Genomic DNA, 19295 nt, shown 5'->3' with positions numbered 1-19295 from the left:
AAAACATTATTTACCTTTAATGTTTGTCGTCGATTGATATTCTTATTGCTATATTAAATTCTTATTTTAAATATTTTATGCACAGAAAATGTAATATTATTATTTTTACGGTAATAAGTACTTCGTGGAAATTATTCGCGCAACCACAACGCAATATTAAAATTAAATATCTTACTTATAATATCTTTTTTTTATTTAACGAAAATTTAAAAAGTTGTAAAAAACCACCCCCATAATGTTATTATTTTAATCCATCGACAATAGAGGCAACATACCTACTTATGTACATAATAGTTTTATTATTGTTAAAGATTTTTTATTACGAATAAATACCGCAGAATAAAACAATATTATTTTTGTCACTGGCCTACATAACATTTTAATCATTGCATTTAAACATAATCTTACTTGATTGTTGACAATGCGGGGCTGCTTTATCTCTTCGTCACACATAAAAATACAATATTGTGGGATACGATATGTAAGGTATAGCAAATGTTTCAAGTTGAGTATTTTATGGTTACCAAAGTCCAGTATATTGAGTATAGGACGTAAGTGCTGTGAAATTATGAGCCAAATGCGAGGAATAACCTATGACAATGTTCTTTTTTTAAATCTCCCACATGCACGAAGTCTTGGGAGCGGGAAATAAAATCAATAAAGATGCATATCCATGTGGAATACAAATTCATAACGAATATTACATTTCAAATGCTTTGACTTTGGGCTAAAATGTCAATTAAATTATAATTTGGTATTAATTTACCAATATTTATATAATTGATATTTAGTGTGTACATTACATTCTAGTACTTAAAGGGACGCCATAGTGGATGATGAATAAAAGTTTGAATAAAAAGTGGAAGGTATAAAAATATTTTTCGGATTTTCCGAATATCACCTAAAGTAGGGCAAGGGTAAAAGTGAGGAATGAGATCGGAATAGATCGAAACGAATGATTGCGAGTGCCACAAACGGTTTATTTTCATGTCAAATAAGCCGCAGAGATCTTGTCTATAGACTTAAAGTAAATATTCGAGATCTGAAAGGAAAGCGATCCTTAATACACAATCCCCTTTAATACTCTTTAGGTTTGAAATAAATTTAATGTATTAAATATCACATAAAACAAAAAGTACATTCTTTCACCAACTGCGAGCTGCAATTTAAAAAATCTCAGTATAGTTTTAACTTTTCCTTTATCGTGTAGGATAGGTCTTATTGTCTAATACATACCTATTAAAGGATAATTATAAGGTCAGAGGTCCCTACCCCGTTTATGGGGTGAATCCGTCTTTTTATATAGAAGGGCGTTCTAGTCGAACGACAGGTTTGATAGTCGTATAGGTAAATAAGCGTTTTTGTGACTCTACATGATTTTTTTGTTCTCATATGCCCCCGTAGGTGCAATAGGGTCCCGGTTTATAAATAAAATCTATAAACCTCGATATAAATCTTGAAAAATTACATATTTAGTCGTAGAGGTAATTTTTTCTGTAATACACACCAAGCCAATGTTTAGGAAGATATTTTGTTTGATGATAAATATTGAAGAACAAAGTCCAAGTGCATATTCAGCGTCTCAAGAAACGTAGGGGCGAAACTGGCTTTATGAAAGGCAAGAATTTAGTATTAAGAATTTTGTAGAGTCCCGCAGTCTCTACTAACGCAATAAAAGCAACAGGATATGTGCACTGGCATCCTACATCGGTGAATACTTTGAGACTATAGTAATAATCCGATCGAGATGATTTACTTTGCACAAAATTACTACGTTGTAGTCAAAATATTATATTCATTTCATACTTAAATACCTTAAACTTACGCACCGCTCTTAAAAATTACTTTTGGTAAAATCTCAATTAACGAAACAAAACGATTTGATTATATATTGTATTGTAACGTCACAATATTATTATGAATTGAAATATACTTATCATAATATTTCTATAAAACATAAGAATATTTATGAATTCACGTATTCACAATGGATAATAATAATAATCGTAATAATTTATCCTCATTGGTTTGCTGGAGTATAACATCTATTTATTGGACATAAAAATGACATTAGATTATTCTAAATAGAGGCCTTGGGCAGGGATATTAAAAGAATCCCAGTTCCAGGGGTAGGTAGTTAGGTAACGTCACGGTCTCCCTCCCTCCATCCACGAGTACGGACCAGGGGTCGTAACCTTTAACCACGTACGTCCTTTGTCAAAATAAATCAAACCACAATCAATATCCAAGTGCAAATTCAAAATAAATAAAGTGCTTACCGCGTTAACCTGTTACCGCTTTTAATTGCTCGGACGATGAATTACACTACATACAGCCACCACTAATTGTCCACAAATTGTTTGCACGGATGTATTAAAATATATAATTAAACATCCATAACATAAAACACATCAAATAACAATGTCATCACTTCAGGGCGACAGTGTAACGCTTCCTCCGAATGGTTACTTAATCATTCCACATGAAAATATTTTACCGGTTAAATGCGCGACGAACAATGTGAAATTCCCTCTGCGACTTTCAGAGGACTGAGGGCTGAAGCCTACGGGAAAATATCAAGCCTCGACCGGGATTTGGATGAAAATAATGCGTGGGTCGGAGGCGGCAAGTATTTGCCGTCTCGCTCGTTCGTGTGGGTCGCGCGTGTTGCGGGAAAGGTCGGTGATATCACGCTCGGTGTGCCTAGTACCCAATCGGGATGCGACGAAGTTGTACGAAGGCCCTCGACGACAGACGATTAGACCGCCACCGCCGAAAGCTCAATGAGCAACGATAATTCATTACGGGAAGGACATTTGCCACTTTTTAAATCCTACCTCTACCTGAACTGTGGATAATTTTACATATTCATTTACAATAGCTTATTGCGTTTCAATTGTCGTGTAATTGCTATTAAATGATGCAATAAGATTAGTCACTATTATATTTAACCACCGTAAGGAATGACTGGCGGTTATGTAGAGTCAAACATTAGGATTCGACATGGTGCGCTTTGCATGACTTCATTTAGCGAGTACACACATAACCTGACGGCAGTAGCGTATATAGAGGGGTCCTATATCTATATTTGTTGGAAGATCTTTAGGGCAGTGCGAACTTTTGGGCGCTCGCTTAATTTAATGTAGGTATGGACCAAGAGGCCAAGGCTCGGGGCCCTGTATCAATGATACCTACGGCTGATACAGCGGTAGCTACACCCCTGCCTGACGGTAAAATTGGCTATCAAATAAATTAATATCATTATATGTATATACCGATATGAAATGGGTAGGTGGAATCAAATACTTAATAATTATCGGTGTCAAAATGTCGTTTTTCGTTTTCTACATATTGTATGCGTTATGTAGGTATGAAAAAGTGTAAACTTGCAATAAATATAAATGTTTTGGGGATTGAACACGCTACTTCTATCTAATAAGTTGGGTATTAGCTCATTGTGCCATGAAAGTCGGATCTGTATCTATTATCACTCATCATTAGGTTATAAATAAATATACACACACACCATCGCACATTTATCCCCGAAGGGGTATGCAGAGGTGCAACCAGGACACCCACTTTTCGCCGAGTGTGTTCCGTCCCAGGATGTGATAGGGGGCGAACCTATCGCTATATCGGGCACAAATTCCAGACTCCGGGCTGATATTGAGCAGAAAAACCCATATATCACTTTGCCCGACCCGGGATTCGAACCCAAGACCTCAGAGCGTTCCCGTACCGCACTTGCAGTACAACTACGCCACCGAGGCAGTCTAAATAAATAAATATTACTTATTATAATACTTGCGGAAACATAGATTTGTGTTAATTATGTTTTAGATGTCAATTATTTTAACTTTATATTAACTCCTTGTATTCCTAATAAAATAAATAAATAACTAAAGAAAATTTGTAAAGGTAAGTATTTGGATTGTTGTTATAGAAATTCTGTCTATCATTTTATTGGCTGCAAGGATTTAGATTAAATTTGGTGCTGAGATATATCTTGGGATAAAATTGTGACGCAGGCAAAGCCGCAAGCAATACCTAGTCCACTACATGTGATGGGGAGCGAGCCTATCGCCATATGGGCAAAAATTCCAGACTCCGGTTTGATACTGAACTGAAAACCTTTTTCTCAAGAACGCGTAGAGATACCAATTTAAAAAATTTATAACATGCTCAGATCCACGGTCTCTTTCAGGGCCCTTATTCTGTATGATAGTGTAAACGTGTAACGCGGCCGTGTCATGTTATCTTCGAGAAATGTGCGTGGAATGGTATTCTGTAAGCCAAATTTCTATAGTCCTAAACATGATGCGTTGTGTTACGTGCTTGTTACGCACTGTTAAAATAACGTGCGGGATAGAGAATAAGGCCCCAGCTGTAAAAAAGTCAAACACGAAGTGATCGTTATAAAAAATATGACCCTTTTCATCGCATAAATTTGCATTGTTTAGTATTTCACATGGGATTCCAAACCTGTAGGCTACTTCTGTTGACCTAGAATCATAAAATTTTGTAGGAAGCATTCTCTTACAGCATATCTTGAAGAAAAAATCTGAAAATCGTAAATGCTTATCTACTTTATCAACAACGAAAACCTAGTTTGTACGGAACCATTGACGTGCGAGTCCAACTCGCACTTGTCCGGATTTTTTCACTATGTACATACATGGTATATAAAGCCGTCTTAATGACGTAAAAAGCATTATTTACCAATCAACTTAGGGTGATCCAGGCACAAAATAAAGTAAGCAGATAGCATACTTGACGATCTACAGACAGCTGTAACAGTCTAGGATCATAATGACATCTACGTCATTCATAAAGCCGATAGCTCGAAGTTGCGACGCCTCTAAGCCATCGATTAGGTATTTGAGACTTTCCCAGAAGTGCGAACAATATTCCGCACTCGGACGCGCCCTCGCTTCGCCAAGCTAACCGGCTGCAAAATACCTCCGCACCTTGATCAGGATTCTTGTTTGTATTTACTTACCGATGCTTTGATTTTAAATCCTAGATGGCATACAATATATTGGAGTTTCGGTCATATTTGAAAGCTTTCTTTTTTAATTTGATAGACAATGGACATACGTGGCACCATCATACACAGGGTGTGGATTATAGGTAATAAAAATTCGGTATTGGCCCATTATTTTGCATTTGTTTAAACCATACAATAAAAATAGTCAAAAGCTATTTCTTTAATCAAGTACAACAATCCATACTTTGACTTCTTGATTAGATTTCACGATAAACTGGATTACAAAAGGTATTCAAAGTTAATGAATGTGGCAAACTTGTTACTTATCACATTCATCAATAAGAACTAAAATTATTAAACGTTAATCCAAGTTCGCAGTGGTTGGATTGCTCTCGATAGGTTTGTAGATAAAAGTAGAAGTTCGTTTACATATTTTGTACCGAAGACTGCATTGAAAACTAGAATTAAAAATGATATTTTTTTATATTCATTAAGGTATTATTTCGTCTGAGTGTGTTTATTTATTATGCGATAACTGGTCACTTCTCCTGTGTAGCAATAAAGTAGGTTCCTAACTAGTACCTACTGTGTTTACTAGACATTTAAATTTCATTGAAACGCTGCACAAACTACGCCAAAGCTTTATAACGCTTGAAAAAGTGCGTTCAGCCGTTTCAACAATAAACTGGAGTAAAGGCAGATTAAAGAAAACATTGGCGGGCAGCAGGGCTGTCCGCCTGTAGGCTGTGCATTATAGAACATTGTTGTGACCCCCGGGATGAAATACAGCGTGAAAGGTAAGGCTTACCTTTAATTTTAATAAAGCTTTATAAGGCTTAAGGCTATGCAATTGACGCTGAGAGCGGCCTTCTGTTGTGCGGGGGCTTATAAGGCTTCGGACGAAGAGTTAGACATTTCCTTCAAAGGAAGACCACAGCCGTCCCTTATGCGCCGAAAGGGGCCACCGCGGAGTTTTAGTTGGTATGCCGTGCTTTATAAATAGGTAGAGGGACTCGGCCCGGTGGTCGGCCGAAGATCATCAAGTCCGGGAGACACTGCGCCGGGTCGTAAGGCACGGTGACCCCAACATAACCGCTCAGTAACGAAGGCTGAGCAGTAGTAATAAAAAACTATCTCCGCGAAACCAAAAAAAAAGGTTAAAGAAAACACATACTAACTTCTTACAGATCTTTTTCAGAGAACAGTTAGTTCATTGTAAACACGTGCTCCAACATGAGTTAATCAAATTCCTGTCAGACGCAACCTTGTTCTGAGGACGCAACATTGGCTTATTAGGCATAGGCATATTCACATACTTTAGATAGAAGATAAGTACCTACAGAACAATGTGATATATGGCATGGCAGGCTTCACAGTACGTAGGCATGCGGACTAACCCAGAAATCACTAGTAACAAAAGTGAAAAAGTCATAGTGTTCATGAAAACCTTGGCGTACGCCTTTGGCCTGTAGGTGGGTAGGTACCTAATATTGGAACTCTAAATAATGCACTTCCAACGGTTTCTTTCTCATTTAATGCAAGATAATTATCTAGGTATTTTTAAAATGCAAAATGTGCGTTACCAAACGTTATCAACTTAATGCGTTACAAGATAGGAAAGATTTTTACAAATATTTATCGCTTTTTTAGCAATCGTAAAAATGACGCAACACTCCCATTTTTATGGAAATTATAGTAAATATTACCTAATATGCAATGAGATTGTAATTTGTAAACACTAAAAAGTGTGGCTGCGATCTAGTTGGGAGTGCAACGGACTGCTGAGACGAATGTCCGCAGGTTCAAAACCCAAAAGCATGCACCTCTGAGTTTTCTAAAGTTATATGTGTAAACTTTGTGCATTAACGCTTATTTTATCGGCTAAAAGAAACATCGTGAGGAAACCTGCATATGTGAAAAATTATCCAAAAATTACCAGGATGTCCACTACTGAATATGGGCCTCCCTCAAAGATATCCAGATCGACCTATTGTAAGCGGCCCGCATCTAGCGACCTCCTGCGACTTTTAAGAGGTCATCTGTCCACCTCGTAGGTGGACGTCCGACGCTGTGGTTACTAGTTCGTGGCCTCCACTCCAGAACCTTCGTGCCGCATCGGCCATCAGTTCTGCGTGTTGTGCCCTGCCCATTGCCACTTCAGCCTGCTAATACGATGCGCTATGTCGGTGACTCGTTCTTCTACGGATCGAAGTATTTAAGTACCTATAATTGGGATTGGGCACTCTACTTGGGAATTTTGTCAGAATAGGTACCTTATTCATCCAGCAATAATAATAATATTGTACTATTCGCATTCCAGTATTACTTATTCAATTACAAGTTTTGTCTCACTGACGTAAAATTTGATTTGTGGTGTTCACTTAATGCTCAGAGCAGACCCCAACACAAGTTTTAGCAGAACGCTGCATATAAATATTGTTGCCGCCTCATTGGCAACGTAAAACATAGTACATATAGAAGCATCTAACTCTCTAAAAACAAATATTTTTCATTCAAACCGGAACCAAATCTTATTGCTTGAATCTAAGAAATAGACCTATAGGTGTCTCTTGATCTGATCAAACGAAACTATACGCGAGATATTGTCTTTCACGGATAAAAAGGATCATAGTAAATGCAAGGGACGAAAAACATACTAAGTGCATTATATGAGTATAGTCAGGGGGTCCAATCCGACTTTTTGCTATTACGGGCGTTCTAATTAAACGAAAGCTTTGATAGCCGAATAGGAAAGAGTAAAAAATCCCCTGTTCAATTAATAATCGTAATGAATAGCGAAATTGTGAAATTAATTTTGCTATAAATTATTTTTTGATTTTTAGTGGTTTATTATTCAGCAAAAGTTCTGTTTATATCCGGTATAGACATTTCATTTCAAGCGGGCGGAGGTACAAACATTACATAGTAATTAGGTAGGACTAAATAGTGAAAAACTCAGAATTTATTAATAATAGGTTTAATTTCAGTATCAAAATGGAAGTAAAAATATAAAATAAGTCATTTCGACTTATTAATTATTTATTTAATTAGATTTCTTACATCCAACGACAAAATCCTTTTTTTTTGTACATTCAAACATATGAATAACGGAATCAAATAAACACAAAAAAAACATAATAACTCTTAGATCTTTGATTCAGAAAAGCTGCCTTTCTAACTTATGTTTTGATTCTTTATGTCTTAAAAAGTATACTTTTAAAGGATGCGCCTTTATAATCTTCTTTTCTGCCAATAAGAGCAAAATATGTTTATGCACATATTTAAGAAAACTGTTGAGTGCTTAAAACAGACTAATGTTAATGTTTTTCATGTGTGCATTCATGACAAAACGATATGGTACAAGAGCGTCACCAAGGCTGGGCAGTTGATAGGGAGAATGAGAGAAGTATGAATTGTAGGCAAAGTCGAGAGCACATGTGCGTCTCACACTCCCCTCCTCTGCTTTAACAATAACATAGAGCAGTGTAATTGAACAGATTAGGACTGGAATTGGTGCATTAATTCGAGTTTTAGAACTTCTAAGGGGGTTAGGGAAGTTGGCCCTCCCTGCATTCCCTTGGCGACGCCCTTGGTATGGTATACATATGTTGTCTTTCTATCTAGTGGTTACATATTTTTTTGTTCATGCCAAAAAGAACATAGCGCTTCCTTTCTATATTGTCTATAACTTTCATTATCTCTGCGTTATTTTTAAAGACGAAAGGTAGCAAAACATATCAATTTTAAATCAAAGTGATTAATATTGTGCCATCCGTCGGTAGATGGCTCATGTCAATAATAACATAAGAAAATTCAGTAAAAATTTAAGATAACATTAGATACACATTTCGTTTCATGAAAAATGGTGTAACTTTATCAGCTTCTAGCTATGCCAATGTTGTAATGTAACACAATATTATGTTGCTTAATTATTATGAAAAATAAATGTATATTCACCAGTAATACCATAAATATAAACTAATACTTACAAACTTTTCAAATAAGTATTTTAACTGTTTGTTGATTGTCTTTCTCCCACAACCATATTATGTACATAGCTTTGGTTATCATGTGTACCATAGTATATTATATACTTTGTTTGTCACTGAATCGCACTATGAAATAACATAGGTAATCAAATTACTCAGAATATAAAATAAATTACATATATTTTTATTTTATAACAGCAGCATATTAAGTATTGATTGTACTGGTCTCCTCTAGTCCTATAAGCTTTAGAACAGTGTTTCCCAACGTGGGGCCCACGCCCTACAGGGGGCAATTTAAACAGAATTTTCAGTTTTTTATTATATGTATTACTTACGATGTTTTGATAAAAATTATGTATGGGGCCATACAAATTTTAGAAATGTTTAGGTGGGGCATGGCCTAAAAAAGGTTGGGAAACATTAGTTTAGACCTTAGTCTACAATGCTGGCCTAATGAGGTTTAGCAATTTGATAAATGAGAAAATATTTATTTATATTTATTAAATTGTATAGTGAATGCACTATAAATAGAGAATGATATGTCAGCAGTACACTTATCATATTTTGTAAGTATAATCCTCACTAATTGACATCAATTAACGGTCAAATACTTATTTATTACCTTTAAATGAGATTCATCAAGTCACGGGAATTATTCAATTAGAAGATACTTTATATCGTCAATATTAATACACTGAGCTTAACTGATAGTGGTCTATACTTTAAATATATTCAAACACAGATATGCATAGTCAGTCAAAGTTGTGCTGTCTTTAAAAATAAAAACATTTGGACGGAACTTCACTAAAGCTACTTATGTTTTGGACATTAAAATATCTAAAGAGATGTTATATAATTTTTTATAGTATATAATATAATTAATGTTATAAAACTTATAATATATAATGTTAACCTTAGTATTAAAACAGTGGAGAACAATAGCGAATAGGTTATTGTTCTCTATAGTAACATTTAATTATTTTAAAGACTATGTATGTATTGGAAATATCATAAGTAGAGGTAACTTTTATAGAATGCTTAAAGTATTAATTATTGATTACACTCTGAAACTCATATATCAAGAGTGAAATCCACATGTAGATTCTATTAATATCCCTCCATACTCGGCCATTTAAATAGACCAACAATTATACGAATATTTTTCAATGTTATAAAATTAATAATGCAATAATTGTTTTATAATAATTAAGTTCAGAATGTTCCGTCAAACACTGGCTGTATATTTGGGGTACCTACATTTTTTTTATTAACATTAATCATTTTATAATTACGGTGGAAGATTGGCTGTTCAGAGGTACCTAGCGCTAATGTGTTTCTCAGTGCTGAGTGGTACCAAGACTTTTGTTCTATCTTTCTTAATATAACTAAAATTTACAGCTTTTACATCTCAGCAGGTGGTGCTTATGGGCAAATTGTTCCGAAATAACCAATACCACATCGTTAATAGTAGAAATATTTAAATGCATACCCTTTTTAGATAAATTAATGTCACTTCAAGGCACTATGTTACCCTTACTTCATATTTTTACCACAATTTATACATACTTAAGATTAGTAGAAGCACTAATGGTATGGATGATTTTAAGACATGGGCCGCATTGCATTCGTCAGAGGAGCAATAGCACTCCTCCCAATATACACCGTTGTCATACACCCCCCAATTGCAGACTCCAGTCACTCCAGTTTCAGATATAGAGGCACAACGACGTATCACTTGACGCCATCGACCATCCCCTGAAATTAGAAATTATTTTCAAATTATTATAGTAAAAATTTAATATGTAACTACACTTGAGATGCAGAGGCACGCTCTGGCATTTAATTTTTTTTTCAGACATGATAACTTTGTAATAACATCTGGAAATAACATCGAATATATAAAAACAAGGATTTATTATGTTCTTTATACATTGTAACAATGAGTATGAAACTTATGCACAAGCTTTGAACTAATATACTTTTATAACAAATATAATCCTGGACTTTTAACACATTGACTGCAACACCATAGTGATGAGCTATCCACTAGTATGGTCGCCTTGCATGCAGGTGTTGTCCCACACTGGCGTTTAGTGCCGCTATGCAAAAAACCACAACTGTTATGTATGTTGCAGTCAACATGTTAAATCAACACATATTTATATTTTTTTCGGTTCATGAACCTAGTGTTCATTGTTATTGTAAATAATTTAATATTGTATTAATATGTAGTGTTGTTGCAATTTAAAATCTATTTCATAATAACTGAGGGTCATAATGGGCACCTTATTTTATCCTAAGTATAGGTTGTATATAGCTTCTCTGCTTGCAGCTTCACCTGGGTGAAAGAGTTTTTAGGGATAGAAAGAAACCTACCTCTTTCCACAGGTCTCAATCTCATTGGGTAGTTTTTGAGATTATTATGTAGAGAAAGGCAGACTAATATTTTTTAGAACAATAATGCATAACTTTAACCGTTCAAACAGAAGCTCTCAAAGGTATATATTTGCAACATTTTTCATTGATGCTTCACTCGTATTGGTTATAGTAAACTATAATATCCATCCTTTATAAGGCTATTATCCTTTAACTAGAGGGCGCTGCTCCACTGTTAACTTCGAGTCCGTAAATAAATATTGTTTTTTATTTCCTGTCATAAGTTTTTGAATAGCAAAAGTGTTTTAAGTGTAATTTGAAGTGCAATTCGTAACATATTATGTGGGCAAGACCAATAATTTACCAGAAACTACAATAAAAGTTTTGAAAATATACGTTAACCGTTTAAAAGATATTGACGATATTCTTGATGAAAAGTGCAAAATAGTGAACAAGTTGGACAAAAACGGCAAGAATATAGTACATAGTAACAAAACAAAAGTGAAATGTGAATATTAAAAGTTTTAAAAATAGTACATACATAAATAATAATATCCATAGAAGACTCAGTAATATTTTTTTTTGTTACAACGCCATCTATTTGTAAATACACTATTTCTTGAAGACAATGGTTAAATACAATACCATGATAATTAATTAATTAATTTAAACAAAGAGATGGCGTTACATGCATAAATAAACACCAGTACCGAAATTAAACTTCGTGAATACTAAAAATCAATATTTAGTATAACAATAATATTTTATAATTTAATAGTGAAGATATTAACGGAAACATGAGCAAAGTGAAGACCCGGTCAAATACACCACAAAACAGTGCAGATAGTTCTATGCTGGCGGACCTCAAAACTTACATGGCTGATTTAATACATAAAGAAATGGATGGCATCAGAAGGGCAATTAGTGACCTCACAAATATCATTACGGAGCAAAATACACGTATAGAACAGTTGGAATCCAGGGTTGCCTGCCTTGAACAAAAAACTGCCAATACTAGTTCCTTTAACAATAATTCCAATCTAGAAAATACAATTTCTCAACTTAAAGCTGAATTATCCCAACGAGATCAAATTATGCTGGCAAATGACGTTGAAATCACAGGATGCCCTGAAACGCCCAATGAAAATTGTGTGCACCTGGTTCTCACTATCGGGAAAAAGATTGGTTTGGACCTTGATGAGAGAGATATCGCTAGCGCGTCTAGGGCAGGAACACCTAAGGTAGCCACAGCGGGAGACAGCGAAGACCGCGCGCGAACGCGCCCACTCGTTGTACGTTTCACGCGTCGATCTCCTCGAGATGCGATTCTGCGCGCTGTACGTGTGCGTCGCAACTTAACAACTGAAGGCTTACAACATACAGGCCCAGCGCGACCCACGTACATCAATGAGCGGCTCACCAAACACAATCGCATTCTGTTCCAAAAGGCACGTTCTCTAGCGCGGGAATATAAATTCAAGTACACATGGACCCGTGAGGGAAAAATCTTTGTATGTGAAGGTCAAGGAAAACCAAGACATCGTATACGATTAGAAGAAGACCTACAAAGGGTTTTTGGGCAAGTCAATATTTGACCAATGTTGTTTATACCTACTATTTTATTGTAAACCACATTGATCTCACTAGTATAATACTCTTACTTTTTAATTTATATAGTTTTAACTCTGTTGAATATTTAATTGCGCTATTTTTTGCTATGGCGTATGTAAGCAAATATGGTCGCTGTACCATGATAATTATTGTATTATACACACATAACTATTTTATTCTACAAGCACACATTAATACAGTACACACTCACATATTCCACACCCATTACACACAAAGTACACATCACTCACATACTATTATTCTATACATGTTAAATACACATATTATACTACAATCATTTAATACATATTATTATACTTTTTGTACCAATGTGTTCACTCTAAATTTGCTGGTAACATGGATATATTCGAAATCAACTCGAAATCTAAATTATAACCTGTATCGATGGCTAACGTAAAAAAAAAATATTTAACATTAGGCTTATTAAACGCTAGATCTTTAAATACTGGCTCTGAGGAACTTTTGTTATCAGTAGAAATAAATTCCCCTGACATATTAGCCATAAATGAAAGCTGGATTAAACCTGGGGAAGAAGCTTTGGCACCTGCAATACCAAACTATAGATTTTTACACAGGGCTCGGCAAGGTATGAGAGGAGGTGGAGTAGGATTCTATATTAGGCAGGGCATAACCTCTAAAGTACACCAACATCCAACCTCTTTGCTGGAACAATTATGGCTCGAAGTTCAATTACCGAATGCTACTCTTGCAGTAGGGACTGCATATAGACCTGAAAGTGTAGGTGTTAGCGATGCTTTGGATGCCATTAGTGAATCCATACATAGTATGGCTCGCTGCAATTACACCTGCATTTTAGGTGACTTGAATATCGACCTCAGCCGCAGCGATTCTATAAAGGCACAGGAATTAATACATTTCTGTAAGCAACATAGTTTAGAACAGCTTATTAAAGAACCCACAAGAATAACAGATGACTCAGAAACAATTTTAGATGTTGTCATGACGGATAGTATAGCACGATGCCGCCATGTACATGTTATACATAACCGATGTCTAAGTGACCATGCGATGGTACTAGTAGACTTTGACATCAAAAAACCTAAACTAACCAAACGAGTGAGATCTCAACGTAACCTTAACGACATAGACTTGGAGCTATTTAGGGCGGACTTGCAACTCATTCCTTGGGAATCTATAAACACACTAGATCATGTGGACGAGATGTTAGAATCTTTTAACATTTATCTATTAACACTATTTGATATACACGCACCAATTAAAAATATAGTATGTAAAAGCAAACCAAAGCCGTGGATAACAAGTTTGATTAAATTTATGATGAGTCTACGTGATAAAGCGTTTTTAAAAGCAAGTAAAGACAAAACAGATAGTTCCAAAGAATACTATAAAACCCTAAAAACTTAGTTACATCAGCTACCGAGAGGGAAAAGAAGGCTTATTTCAACAGTACTATCAATAGTATGACACATGCACCATCTATATTATGGAGAAATATAAGAAATGTGGTAGTGTCTGATAATATTCACTCGAACCCTATCCCTGATCACTTAAATGATCCTGACAAAATAAACTATCATTTCTTAGACTTACCTCCAGTAAACGCTACTTGTGGGAGCCAAACTGTAAAAATAAATAATGACAAGACAAATACATACACAGAGTTCAATTTGGCCTTAACAACAGAATCAGAGGTTCTAAAAGTTATTAATAGTATTAAAACAAAAGCTTCCGGTCACGACGAATTGAATATAGACATGATTAGACTCACACTTAATGCTACTCTGCCTATTATAACTAACATTGTGAATAAATCGATTGAAACTCTTACCTTCCCTACTTACTGGAAACGAGCTCTAGTGAGACCTATACCAAAAAAGAGCTCTATTGATAGCCTTAAAGATTTACGCCCAGTTTCCATCTTACCAGTGTTATCAAAAGTACTGGAAAAAATTGTATTAGATCAAGTCAGGAAATTTGTAGATTTACACAATATCATACCTAAATTTCAGTCTGGTTTTCGTAGAGGCCACGGCACCGAAACAGCTCTTCTTCATATAACCGATGACTTGACTGAAGCTTCTGACAGAGGACTGACTAGTATAATGGTTTTGCTTGACTACTCACGTGCCTTTGATTGTCTGCCCGCTGAAATACTCTTACACAAACTAAAGAACTATAATTTTTCTACCGAAGCCTGTAAATGGTTCCAGACATTTCTTTGTGATAGAGAACAGATGGTTGTTACGGAAGGCAATGATGGTCAAAGGAAATTTTCTGCATTGAAACCGCTTACTCGTGGAGTTCCGCAAGGCTCTTTACTCAGTCCTATGCTGTTTACCCTGTTTACTGCTGATATGCCCAGCTGTTTTAAATTTTGTAAATACCACCTATACGCCGACGACACCCAATTATATTATTCTTTCAAAGGCAAGGACACTATACAAGCGATTGAAGACGTAAATGCTGATCTGGCACGTATTTATAACTGGTCAACTACAAATTCTTTGGCTTTAAATCCTGCTAAGTCGAAAATGCTCGTACTGGGAACTAAACAGCAAATAAAGTACTTCTCAGTTTGCACTGAAAGAATAAAAATTAATAATGTTGACATAGAACAAGTCGCATCCGCTCGTAATCTCGGTATAAATATTGATGCAGAACAAAAATATATAGAACATGTAAATATGAAAATTAGAAGTGCATTTTTTTAAGTTAAAAACCCTGTACAAAATTAGGCCCTATATTAATGAAGAATTACGACACACTATGACGGAATTATTGGTCCTCTCACATTTTAATTACTGTAGTTCAGTTTATAGCCGGAGAATAAAGTCTTACACCGAAAAAGCCATCCAACGAGTTCAAAATGCTTGTATACGGTTCTGTTACAACATTCCGAAAAGAGACCCCATAACCCCCGTCCTAAACCGTAAGGGCATACTTAATATGAGGTCGCGGATGGAACTTCAGTACGCAGGGTTGATGCATAGAATAATCTGGAACAAAACACCCGCTTATTTATTTGAAAAACTTACCTGGTATCAGCACGGTAGCAAACATCTTCGTTCCGGCTTTCCTTAAATATGATATAAATTGCACCACATACCCTCGGCTCGATATCGAGGCTGTTTCAAGTTTGCTGCGGCAAGTATTTGGAATGATCTTCCTCCACCGCTTCGGCTTAAAGGAAGTGTAGGTAGTTTTAAAATAAATATAAATCAGCTCTGTTAAAGAAACAACTTGCCGCTGAAAACGTGAAACACTCGTGACTTGAAAAACCTAAGCCTAAAGCCATACCTTCAAGCAGTAGTAAATAAATAACAGAATTAATGATTATAATATATAGAGAAACCAAAAGTTACCATGCTTTTTACACACATACACACTTTCACACACACATACATACATACACATACATATACACACACGCACACACGTGTACACACACTATTGTTCTTTTCAAATGATAATTTTAATGAATGAGATTATGGATTTATGTTTGTTAAAGATAATTTTAACTGTTATTATTAGACCTAAGCAGTTTAAAAACGAATGGAGGAGCAGTTAGTCCTAACCCCGCCCTAACACCAAAGGGGCCAGGAGTGGCTGAAAACCAGCGCTGGCTGAGTTTCACAGCTCAGACAGCAGTTAGCTGAGCCACTTCCTTTTGCCATTTTTATTTATAAGATTGTTTTGTTTTTATTTTTTTAATTTCTGTAATAGTTTTAATTTTGGCAATAAACGTTTTTATTATTATTATTATTATTATAGATGGGCTATCCAACACAAAGTTTTTTTTTTCAATTCGAGTTAGTAGTTCCTGAAAAGGCCTTGTCGAAACATCTACAACTTAGTTGGAATTGCTAAATTTGAAAATTTCAGATGGGTGAAACTAAGTCATAAACTTCTATCAATGCGCTCATGGTATAAGCGATTGCTAAGAACATAACAATTCTATGAATGAGCAAATATTGTAACAGATACATCGTTTACAGGTCTTTATGCTTAATAACTTTTCACCAATCACATGATTAGGAAAATAAGCTTGGTGAATGGTGAGTACAAGTTATATTCCCGCTTATCTTTCAGGAATTTTGTTTTATGCTTATAAATTAGCATGTAAAAAATATTACAACTCACATATAAAACCCTTAGGCCCTTGTTGAGTAAGTTTCATACAAAACGCGCCAGGGGTATGGGACTCGTCACTACCACATTCTACCGCGATGTTGCTTTCTTTGTCGAATTTCTTGTAGGCACCGCACGTGTCGTCGCCCTTGCTGTCTTGAGATGAGGCGCATTGGTAACACCTCACGGAATAAACTGAAAAGATCATGAATTACTGTCCAGTTAACAAGAGCTAGATGTTTTAGACAAAAATATATGAGACATTTACCTGCAGGTACTGTACATAATAATGTGACCACGACTAGATTTATGCAATTCATTTTTCCAGTTTGTTTATTCTATACAATTCTATATTATTCGAAATACAAAAAACGACTACTGTATAATGTACACACCCGAGATGGTACACACCCAAAACAAACTTTTTGACAGTTAATTTAAATGTTAGGGATGTTTTAACTATGTATCGATTATTAAATACGAAAAAAATGTACATCGATATTTTTATGGTAGCTGTATTTTTTTATCACTTGATAATCTATACTGAATAGTACATAAAGTTGAAGAGTTTGTTTCTTTGAACGCGCTAATCTTAGGAAATTTCGTTTTGAATTGAAGAATTCTTTTAGTGTTGGATAGCCCATTATCGAGATTTATCGAGGAAGGCTATAAATTATATAAAAATCACGCTATGAACAATAGGAGCGAAGCAACAATGAAAAATATTTCAAAAACGAGTTTTTTTTTCTTTTGTGAGTTTCCGTTGCATGCGCTGCGTAAAACGGTTAAGCAGACAATATTGTTTTATTTTATTTTTATTACTATATATACATGTATTCGTTTATGTACAAATACTGCCATAAATATTGCTAATTTAGAAGGTAATAAACATTGGCTATGGCTGCAAGAGGAATAAGGCTAGTTGGAATTTAAAAAAAAAAAAAAAAGTATGAAATGGCTTAACATAGAAAAAAAAGTGCTTATTTGGAAAACAAAAAAGGATTCTTCAAATTTATGTTTTTATTGCCCTAAACACATATTAACGGTTGAAAGGCTAGTCAACTTTTAATTAAGCGAAATTTTTTGTGCCACTAAGTTTTATACATATTTATAATGAGCTCTTTTTTCAATATTTTTTTTAAACTAGTTAAATAATGTCGCTTAAGTCAAATAGCTTTTCAACCGTCGCTATTTTTGTGTGCTTTTAACACACGCTAACAATTTTTTGTACGCTTTAAAACTCTCAAAGTTACTTTCACAATCTAAAATTAAATTTAAATAAATAAATAGCTTGTATTTTATTTAATTGTTGTCAACATAATATGTACTACATTCTATTATACCTAATAGTAACAATAAATAGTTCAGCACTTAAACAATGATGAGATATAAAGATAACACATGTGATTCGTTTTACGTATCATAGTAAAGATTAGAAATAAAGTATTTTCGCATACTTTATTTTTATACAAAAGTATAAAGTATGTTTATCTATACTATACTATTATATAAAGCTGAAGATTTTTTTTGCTTGTTTTAACGCGCTAATCTCAGGAACTACCGGTTCAAACTGAAAAATTCTTTTTGTGTTGGATAGCCCTTTATTCGTGGAGTGCTATAGGCTATATATCATCACGCTATACCCAATAGGAGCGGAGCAGTAATGGCTAATCTCAGGAACTACCGGTTCGAACTGAAAAATTATTTTTGTGTTGGATAGCCCTTTATTCGTGGAGTGCTATAGGCTATATATCATCACGCTATACCCAATAGGAGCGGGGCAGTAATGGCTAATCTCAGGAACTACCGGTCCAAACTGAAAAAATCTTTTGCGTTGGATAGCCCTTTATTCGTGGAGTGCTATAGGCTATATATCATCACGCTATACCCAATAGGAGCGGGGCAGTAATGGCTAATCTCAGGAACTACCGGTTCAAACTGAAAAATTCTTTTTGTGTTGGATAGCCCTTTATTCGTGGAGTGCTATAGGCTATATATCATCACGCTATACCCAATAGGAGCGGAGCAGTAATGGCTAATCTCAGGAACTACCGGTTCGAACTGAAAAAATATTTTTGTGTCGAATAGCCCTTTGTTATTGGAGTGCTATAGGTTATATGTCATCACACTATGACCAATAGGAGCGGAGAAGTAATAGCTAATCTCAGGAACTATCGGTTCGAAATGAAAAAATATTTTTC

At 35.1% G+C, this 19295-nt stretch overlaps 2 protein-coding genes across 2 annotated transcripts in view; both read right to left on the bottom strand.

Moving 5' to 3' along the window:
• Nucleotides 1–2537, bottom strand: part of LOC115448293 (probable G-protein coupled receptor CG31760) — an 82943-nt gene extending 80406 nt beyond the window's left edge. The window contains exon 1 of the mRNA XM_030175686.2: nucleotides 2280–2537. The gene's annotated coding sequence lies outside the window, so the exon portion shown is untranslated. The remainder of the gene's footprint in view (nucleotides 1–2279) is intronic.
• Nucleotides 2538–7948: 5411 nt separating this feature from the next.
• LOC119188920 lies at nucleotides 7949–17613 on the bottom strand. Its single transcript, XM_037437168.1, has 3 exons — nucleotides 17363–17613; nucleotides 17107–17289; nucleotides 7949–10731 (listed from the first exon to the last, which is right to left on the bottom strand). The coding sequence occupies exons 1-3, from the start codon at nucleotides 17412–17414 to the stop codon at nucleotides 10523–10525; spliced, it is 444 nt and encodes a 147-aa protein (XP_037293065.1). The 5' UTR covers nucleotides 17415–17613; the 3' UTR covers nucleotides 7949–10522.
• Between the last annotated feature and the right edge of the window lie 1682 nt (nucleotides 17614–19295).

This window comes from Manduca sexta, chromosome 10 (genome assembly GCF_014839805.1).
Source record: "Manduca sexta isolate Smith_Timp_Sample1 chromosome 10, JHU_Msex_v1.0, whole genome shotgun sequence".
In the NCBI taxonomy this organism is placed as follows: Eukaryota; Metazoa; Arthropoda; class Insecta; order Lepidoptera; family Sphingidae; genus Manduca; species Manduca sexta.
Note: the sequence above shows the minus strand (reverse complement) of the source record. Positions and strands in the feature narration are given on the sequence as shown.